Genomic DNA, 10331 nt, shown 5'->3' with positions numbered 1-10331 from the left:
TCATTACACACCTTTCATAGTAAAGTGCTATAATTTTATTTTATTTCATAGCTAGATTAATTTGTAGGATATCATTTAGCTTTTCCTTCAAATTTGGTCATATCAATCAGAGACAGGTAGAAAAACAAATTTATATATTTTAAGACCACCTCCTAAAGATATAGTTGTGTTTTTTACACACTTCTGGATCTGTTTGAGCAATCTTCTTTTACTCTTTACTCAGGCTACTAAAGAAATCATTTCATTTACTTGAACAGCCAAGAAACCATACTAATAATATCAATTCTGGGTGATTTATCTGAATTTTAGTTGATGTTTATGTTTCACCACTGTGGAATTTATGTCTAATTAAAAAAAAAAAAGATTGATACATACATTTCTTCACTTTTATGCTTACTTTCTTTTACATTTCGACCATAGAATTTATTTTTCAATATGAGAGAGGGTAGGACACACATTTTTCTTGGATATGTTACTGTTTATTATTTCAAGTGAATGAAATAGATAAATTCCACTGAGTAGTTTAGTGTGGCCCTGATCTTATATAAACAAGTTAAATGGAGACTTTATCTTATAATCTGTGTATTCATATTTACCATAAATTGTCTTAACGACAAATGCAAAATTTCTTTTATTACTTGCCCCAAGTTAGCTGTTGATCCTTTTCACTGATAATATACAAGTGTAGAGAACAAGAAGCCTTTAAAATTTGAAAAATAAAAAGATACTTTCCACTAAATTACTGAAAATTGGAATTTTTATGTTGACTCTTGATGACTAGAAAGCCAATGTTAAGAATCAATATTATCCAATATAAAATAGTACACTGAATTGTTTAATAATAAACAGTATATTAAGAGCTTGTATATGCCGACTGGCAACCAGTGGTGGCTTTTTAAGTTCTCAGAAAGACTAAACACTTTATGGTTAGAAGAAATCACAGGTGATGATGAAGGTGTTCCATCTGTCTGTAGCAGCCATTACAGTAAAAATCTTTACAAAATTATTTCACGATCAGCAAGAGAATTTTACTGGTATTAGTGGTAAAGGTGAGGAGAACAGAGTGAAGAGAGAAGTGTGTATTAGTTTTAAAAGTGTGAAAAGGTAATACAAAGACATGGAAAAGTGATAAATTTCTTCTTCTATATGTGCCTTGCTGCAAACAAACTCAAAAGTGAGCAAGATGGGTATTTTAAAAGCCAACGTCGGGAAAAATTCACTGATAATGCCCATTGTTTTACTTTATACTTAAATTACACAAGCAGAAAAGTTATGCTTATTAATAGTTTAATGTATGAAGGAAACATCCAGATTTCTGAATATGAAGGTACATATCTCACATTAATTTAAGTCTACATAAAGTAGAGCCTCTATACTGACATATTGAAATTTACTTTCTGCTTAGCCTTTTCTGTTATGTAAACAATTGTACATTTATTTGCCATTCTAAAACTTCAGGATCAAGTTTACATAATTTTGCTAAATTTCCGTGTTTGCTCAGAAGCAGTTTACAGTACTAAAACCAACCAGCCAAAGAACAGCTTCAACAGAAAGTTATGTCCAAAGGGGAAGAGGGAAAGAAAAAAAGAAAAATGATAAGAAAAATGCTAACTAAGGTACAACGGATGATGATGGGGAATGGGCAGTCACAAATGTTCACAGAAAATAGGTCAGTTAGTAAGTTCTTCTGCAAAAAGCCTACACACTTCAGTCAAGCACATCAGTAGAATGATTTGGGAGCATAAATTTTTTTCGGCCACTTGTGATTTCCTCTGAATAAAAAGGAATCTGCAGGCTAACAAGCTGATCCTCATCAGCCAAGCTGGTTCATATGCACACTGTTCATGTGAGGTGCCCAAGGTCCAGTCCACACCTGTGAATATAAAGCACGTATTTTATTAATTATGTCTTTAACACAGATTTGATTAAAACGAAATTCTTAAAAACTAAGTGCTCTTAATATCTATGGACTAAAATAGCTAAATCTCATTCAACGTATAACATACTCAGAAACAATGAAGAAAAGCAATGATTGATAAACCACTTTTTTATCTGTCATTTTCCTGCCTCGCCTTTTATCCCTCAAACAGGATCTGACTGATCAACATCTTTTTTAAACCGTTACCCGAGCACATACAGATTGATGATTGTGGAATAAAAATGAGTCCAAGACATCAAACATACAACAAAACAAGCTAAAATATACAACAATTTCTGTGAATTTTCAGTTATAATTATACATTTGTTTTGACATTTCTCATACTTTTAATAAATAACCTCTACATGGCCCTTTTCACACCACTAGTAAATTTTGATGTATAAAATTACACTACAACAATTTTGCAACTTAAAATCTTTTACTTACCATCTGCTACGCCATGGAATATATTATGCCTTTCATAATTTTAGCCACAAACCATGACCTTTGGTACCACATCACCAAATCTTTTTCTAAATCTCTCTGCTATATTCCAGCTATATTTAATTTCCCTCAAATTTCTTCAACTGCCCATAATCACCATACTCTATCATAATTTACCTGTATCCTATTTGTCTTGGCATCTCTTAACACTAAATAAATGTTCCCTGAATGGTCAGCCTTACCGTTTGAGGGCCATTATTTTCTGTGGAGCTTGAAACCATCTTTATCAGGGAGTTCCAAGAGGGGTCCGCAGCATGAGGGCCATTAAATATGGGTCCTCCAGCACCATCAGGAATAGGTGCTACTGGAGGAATCATTGCATTCCCATACACAGAAAAAGGCATACCCTTAAACAAGGAGAAAACAAAGATCATGCACATTCAAGTCACTGCTTGCTTTTCCCAATATAATCAATAGCCTTAAAAATTGATATTTGAAACGTACAGGTCATTGGAAACATGTAAGTTATCTAGGTAATCTAAAAATTATTTTCCATTACATGACTTCTTCTAGTATTAGATTATACACAAACCTACTATATCCAAAATATTTTGTCAAAAAACATTTCTCTAAACAACTGGGACAAAATCTAGACATAAATATTTATATTTTAGCCATATTTTGACCCATAATTACAGCCAAATCCCCAGCATCATTTCACAAATGCTTAGCCACTTGGAAGTGAAATAAAGCTAATAATAAGAAAACCATTAGAAATAATGAAAATGCTTATTTAAATCACCATTACCCCAACTTTAGGAAAGTCCATGTATCCTGCAGGAACATGCTGATGGAATGTACCAGAAGGAGTTACAATTCCTGTACTCTCTCTCTCCATTGCTTGATGCTGTGAAAACACTCCTGGATCAGACATCGGCCTATGAATCATAGGATTTCCCATCCCAGGGTTACACCAGTCTACTTTGTCTGAGGGAAAACAGAGGCAGAAAAAAATAGTTATTTAAAATCAGAAGACAGCAAAATATTTTATATATATCTAATATTTTCCACATTGAACTGTGAATTTCTTCAAAATTATGACCTACTTTTATATATTTACTGCAGCATTTACATGTTTGTAGGTAGTGTTAGTGGCCTAATAAAATAACCTGAACACTTGTGTTACAAAACAAAAGAATAAAAACTAAGAGAAGATAAAAGTTAAAGAGCCTCAAAGGAAATATTAATATCTCCTTAATATGATGAAATGAAGAAAAGAATATGCTTGCATCAGACTATTTTCAGAAAACAATGATAAACTCAATGGAAGATCACATGGGAGCAAAAAATGTTCTGAACTCTTAAATAAAAGTGATTAGTCAAAATAAAGAGATACGAGTACAGATCTTTTAAGAATGACTATGAAAGTTAAATACTGCTTACAATATTTTAGTTAAAGGCATAAACTTAACTTCCATAAGCAGGACAGCACATCATACCTTGATTGCCACCAATCCCTTCAAAGGACCAGATGCCACTATGCCCTACCGAAGTGGACAAATTACTCCCAATAACAGATGGAGCTGAAGTTCCAGTTTGCCTGATACGTGCAGAGCGTTCAGTCCCAATAGGGACTGGAACTTTTCTGTCCTGAGAGACGTTGCTGGGCTTTTCTGAGCCTAAAGGTACTGATGATGGGGCAGGAGAAGGTGCACGAACTCCAGAGGATACTGACTGTGCAGGAGAATCTACAGAAAAGATATTTTGAAATGGTATACATGTCATCTATAGAGCATGTAATTTCGTAAAATCAAATCTTAAATTCAGAAGACACCTTAAATATGCATTCTCTAAGGAAAATGAAATATAAGAATAATGCTTAAATTATAAGTTATGCATACTAAAATTTGGTTAAAGTTCCATGACTTCACAGTCATTTTTTAATTTGGCTCATAATTTTTCCATTTAGGTACATGATAGTAGAATGTGAAGATGGGAATGCTGCAACTACATATGTAATAAACCATAAAACTAACTAATATTTAAATGAATTAAGCCTTGATACTGAGTAAAATATAACATCAGAGCAATGAGAAGACAATGTGTAAATAAAAAAAAACAAACATTAACAACAACAAAATGGAGGTGGGGAAAATCATGCCTGTATTGGCAATTCCCAAACTGTATTCCTTGGGAACACTTGTCCCTTCGTATGTTATAATGAAAAAACAAAGGAATTCAGGTATCTAATGAATTTGGAAAATGTAGCTTAAGCAAAAAATAAGTTTCTTCAAATTAGGACTTCACAGAGCCTTAATATGCTGATAAAATACCAACAGAAGGCTATGCCTCATTGCCCAACTTTGTTTTATTGTATCTTGTGGGTATTCCACAGAACATACTTTTGGAAATGACAGTTTAAACTTTACTTATCAAAACAAGATGAGTTCTTAATATAGTCAACATGACAGTATTCATTAGTGACTCAATGTCTTCACACACTACATAGAAAACATAAAAATAACCAAAATTGTATTTCTTGTGAATAGATTAAATATTAAGTACATTTAAATTTAAATAGAATATAAATGGTGGAGGAGTTTCAGCTTAAAAGTTAAAACAGTTACCTGAATACCTACAATTTACTCATAACTGCCTGACTGTATGTCCTAGAGATAGTCATTTAATTATACTTTTCCATTCAACCATCTTTACCTTTAAGTTTTCTGAGTGTGTGTGTCTGTAACCATCCAAGGGATTCAGGTAGCTAATAAACTTACAAAAATCAATCAATCAATCAATATGCACGTGTGCACACACACACACATGAAAGCATAAAGATTCTACTTCTCAAGATACTTTTCAGGGAATTTGGAAGACAAAGAAAAATTCAGTAGTACTCTTAGCCTGAATATGTTTAAAAAACACTTCTCATATATATTTTAGAATCATATAGAATTGGAAAGTACCGTGGAGATCAATTCCATCTTACTAGTGCTCGCAGAGGTCTATTTTGGTTAAATTGATAGTACCACTTCTCAATGAGCTGTAGTGACTATTAACGAAAAAGAATGAATGTGAAAGTACTTTATAAATTTTAATTTATTATATGGATATTGATATTACTGGGGAAGAAAAACATGAAACATATGGACTTGTTATCTGTAAAAGTAAACCAAGCAAACTATTACCCTTAATGAAAAGTTAAAATGTATCTCCTGTGATCATGGATCCATCAGCATTATTTGACAGCATTTACTGTTAACAAATCATAAGACAATGGAAAAGCCACATACGTGTCTTTAAAGCAATTATGAATATTTTTAAATTCACCTTAAAATTATACTGGTATAAGAGGGAATTCTAGGAAGATGGAGGTGGCAGTAGCACAGGTTTTGACTCTTCCCAAATCCTCCCATAAAAACAAAGCCACTAAATTAGCAAAGCCAAAAACCCATAGATAACATTTATAACCAAACTAAGAAAAAGGTATCGATGAATCCAAAGATACAAGTGAATAGGGACAAATCGTCGATAGCTATAAGACTCATGTGCTATCAGCATACGTGGAAGGAAGCAATTCTGCAGACCTAAGAAAAGGAAAAGAGGGGAAACACGAAACAGTCAAAAGTACTCAAAAGAAAGCAAGGCAGGCCAATCTGAGAACAGCAGGTGAAACTGGGAGAGTTCCGCCAATGCATCGGTGATTGCAAAGGATTCACAATAAGATCTGAAGGAGCTGGAGCAATATGGGCCCTAAGAACTCTCAAAAGTACCTGCTGAGGCCTCCTTCCAGGATAAAATTCCTCACTGACAAGAAACTTCGAGGATTCCAAACTGAGCAGGAAAGAGACAAGAGAAGCAAAGCAAAGAGAAGATCTAGTCAAGAGTAGGGCAGAGGTGGGGTTGGTGGGTGGGTATGGGACAACAAAGCCAGCAGATTTAATAAAGTGCAAGGCCACTTCCCTAAAAGAGGCAATTCTAGAGCCTTTAAGTGAGAAAAGATATCCTGATCCACCTATCCCTTCCAAAAGTTCAGGCCAACTCATTTCATTAAAAAATAGAAAAAAAAAATAGAACTGCAGTCAAATTCCATACAAAGCTATCATATGAACTAAAAGACATATGGACCCATAACATCTTGTAGATAATAAAAGCACGCCAGAAAGAAAGCTATATCCTAATATTCCAAAGGCAATCAGAAAGAAACTATAACCTAAAATAAATGAAAGAAAAAGATATGAAAGAACATCATAATCCAGAATTAGTAAAACTGGAAATAAGATGACAAAACTCAGGAAAGTATTAGAAATCAAAGAATATTTCAAAAAAGACTAAATTGAACTAAATGGAACACAAGAAAGTGTAAACACAAAGGATAAACAAAGTTTTGGTTTTTTGTTTTTTAAACTACGTATCGAGAGGGCACAATTACCCAGCTGAAGAAAAACCAGCCCAGAACAACTAACACTAAGGCAGGCAAGCAGGAGGCAACCAAGGACAAAAGGCAGGAAGAACTAATGGAAGGACGGAGGAATGAATCCTGCCTTCTCCCAGACTCATCCTTGGGAGCCTCCACTAACTTCAGTCTTAGATCTAGTTTCTCTTTCCTGTATTCTTCCAAAAACAAAAGCAAAAAGCAAAATAGCAGCAACCCTCCAATATGTTTAAATGAATGGAATAACTAGCCTTGCTTGCTGATCAGCCCCATTTAAGAGATTTGCCCTCTTCACAGATTCTGCCATCTCACTAGCCACAGTTTTTATCAGATGACTGTTTTCTGCTTCCTTCCTGCAGGTTTACAGGACTGAGGACAGGCATCTGGCTGAAGAATGATGAATTTCAGGCTAGCCCACAATCTATGATTGACATGGCCTGACTTGAATATATGAGCTGAGCCAATTATATTCCTCATTCAGAAAGGGGCAATTGATGAACAGGGAAAAACTGGTTTAATTAACTATGAACTGAATCTTTGAGAACCATATACAAGATGAGCTTATCAAGAAGCCTAGGTGTAAAGAGAGTAAACAGAAGAGACGCACAAGAAACAGACCTCGAGTGAGAGACCACAAATCCTCCAGAAAGATGGAAAGAATAGCTGTCCCAAATCCTGGATGGTTCTGGAGATAGCCTTAAAGTAAACACCACTTTCCTTGCAATTCTTTGCTGGCTCAATATTCCTTGCCACGAAAAGAGCCTAATTATTATAATTTCTTTAATTAGAAAAAACCCCCAAATCTAATTCAGAGCCATGTTATTTTAAAATATGCCAGTTTATATTTTGAGAAAAAACAGGGTTTAGAAGTTCTGTGTGGCCTTATACAATTTAGGGAACATTTTTTAGAGAAAGAATACAAAATTACAAATACAAAATTAGGTACAGGATCTCCGCAGGGCCCCTTGCAAATGAGGTACCCTGAAGCTTAAGCTTCACTGGCTTTATGGTAAATCTACTTTCAGTTTTGAAACGACAACAGGGTCTTGAATTCAAATCGAAAGAGCAATGTGACTTACAAATTGAAAAAGTGCTCCTGCAGGAAAATTGCACTGTGCTTTCTTCACACTGCAGTTCAGTATTTATTAAACTACAGTAGGTTATTAGATTAATGTGGTTGGTCACAACTAGCATAAAATTTTTTTTAAAGGTTAAAGAAAACAGATCAGAAAATACCAGCATGCAACACACATTGTAAGGATAAGTATTGTTTTGTAAATATATAATTTCAACACACACGTACATGTGTACTGGGTCACAATATAAAATTAGTTTCTTCCTTTCAAAATTGTAATGCTTTTTTTACTGCTTTTGATCTGACAATAGTTTTATAAGATTGAGTGTCAAAATGGCCCACCAACTAAATTTGCCAAGGACTGAAACTCACAGACCAGAGCCAGTGATCAGTAATCACTGCAGAGACTGGTTGAGTGTTGGCAGGACAAACTTTAGCAGTTTGAGTGGGATAGGACTCAGGTGATCTCTGCAGAGCCCTTGGGCATCACCAATCTGTTGTTCTGGGGCCTCAGGAAAGGGTTCTTTGCTTTCTTTTTCTTTTTTTTTTTTAAAGGAAGGGTCTTGTGTCCCCACATCCCAACTTAATTTGTCAGGGTCCTAATATCATGTCCTAATGTCCTAAAGAGGGGGAGAGAGAAAAGGAGTAGAATGCATGGAGAAACCTGCGCCAGTACATAAAACTAGATAAAAATATTGTGAAAAATAAGTCATGCTTCTGCTACAACAGCATCCAGAATGGCAACTTCTAAGAAAAATATCTAGATAAATATTGAAAACAAATTTTAAAAGACTACCATAAACAAAAATACAAAATTACACTCATATGAACAGATTATCTAAAAGAGTTGGAAGTCATACAAAACAAACTAAATGGTCGTTAAAAAGAAATAGTACTAAGATGTATATTAGGTGAGAAAATGCAAACTATTTAAAAATTCAGTATTAGAGGCAAAAGTCTGAGAGTCTTGCCTGAATCAGTCACTCTAATGGTTGCAAAATGATGACTCTAATTATAATTCCCTCTACATTTTTGAGTTGTCATTATACTATAAGAAAGAACATTCCCTTCTGAATTTTAAAACTTTATAATCATTATGGACATATGGATTCTTGTTTTACCCAATTAGCTGCCATTATTCATTTTGGGGGTCAAATTGCCCTGGATTTGGCCAGTGGGAGCCCCTCCAAACTGCCTCCTGTGTCCTTCTGACATGTCCCTATCATTTTGAGCACTTAATCACTCTGCGACACTATATGACTTCACAGGCTCCCCTTATACTTTCCATGCCCCAACACTCAAATCAGCTATTTCCTCAAGAAGCCCTAGTTTTTTTGAGGGGACAAAAATATTTAACAGACGGATCCGGACACTTGATGTGCTCACTGCTACTGAAGATTCATTGCTTCTAAGCCTTTTGAGTAGATAGAGCTGTGGGGAAAATGGCAATTTTATATAATTCAATCTAACACATATGTAATTGAAAAAGCATGAGTTCACACTGCTCCTCTAAGTCCAATCCAATTCCACGGCATTCTTCCTTGTCTTATGCCATTCCACATTTCTGTCTTCTCACAGTGAGAACCCTGGGTCACACCATCATCAATAGACTTATTTACTCATTTGTTCAATCCTACAATATACTCCATATACTTTTAGAGTTGCTTATCCATAACATTATAAAAAACACGTCCTAAGTAGAAGTGAAGATGTGTCTGAAGTCTATTTGTCTCTAGACTGAAGGTCACAGAAAGTACTGTGTTTAAGAGTTTTTTGGATTGTTTCTTTTTCTTTTAATAGGTTTATGTTAATAAATTGAAATACAGTGAGGTTTATTTGTTTCTATTTATATTCAATTTCAGTGTTCTTTTTTTTCCATCAAAGTTGATTTTTTGGGAATTTATAAACATTAACACAGTTACAAAAGTAAAACTATTATTTATACTCAGACACGTACCACTTCTTCTGTATAAAAAGATACATTATCCTATTGACTTCTTACACTAATCCAGTGTGGTAAATATTAACAGATTAGAAAACTGTTTACATTAAGGTTTTGCTGAAAAAGGCAGATTTGGGGGAAAATTAACCTGAAAAGTGGCTAAATTCAATAAATTAACTTCTTGTTGCTGTTGTTTAACATACAGTTACGAACTGTATTACAAAAAGAATTCATTGGCAATCCTTACTATTTTACTTTTCTCTTAGGTTTTTTTCTTTCTTTAATTGTGGTAATTTTTGCCCTAAAATCTGTTCAAATTCATGTCCCTAAAGGGAGGGACTCTAAGTTAGGATAAAGTACCAATCATTAAAATACAGAGTGAATGACCTTCCATTCTTCAATATTTACCTGTCAATCTTTCTTATAATAAACTAAACAAACAGAATAAATATCCATATTCCTCTAGGATACAGATATATGTTGTTTGAGTACAGCTTTAAATAACCGAGGCTAT

General features: G+C 34.2%; 1 protein-coding gene across 8 annotated transcripts in view; it reads right to left on the bottom strand.

Moving 5' to 3' along the window:
- Positions 1-457: 457 nt before the first annotated feature.
- The window catches only part of ANKRD17 (ankyrin repeat domain 17), a 162777-nt gene continuing 152903 nt past the window's right edge, over positions 458-10331 (bottom strand). For all 8 annotated transcript variants that reach the window (XM_023637982.2, XM_005608721.4, XM_023637985.2 and 5 more), the window contains 4 exons: positions 3862-4110; positions 3171-3349; positions 2605-2769; positions 458-1873 (listed from right to left, as the gene is read on the bottom strand). In XM_023637982.2, coding sequence (XP_023493750.2) covers positions 1814-1873; positions 2605-2769; positions 3171-3349; positions 3862-4110 — 653 coding nt within the window. In that variant the 3' untranslated portion in view covers positions 458-1813. The remainder of the gene's footprint in view (positions 1874-2604; positions 2770-3170; positions 3350-3861; positions 4111-10331) is intronic.

The sequence above is a fragment of the Equus caballus genome, chromosome 3 (assembly GCF_041296265.1).
Source record: "Equus caballus isolate H_3958 breed thoroughbred chromosome 3, TB-T2T, whole genome shotgun sequence".
Lineage (NCBI taxonomy): Eukaryota > Metazoa > Chordata > Mammalia > Perissodactyla > Equidae > Equus > Equus caballus.
Note: the sequence above shows the minus strand (reverse complement) of the source record. Positions and strands in the feature narration are given on the sequence as shown.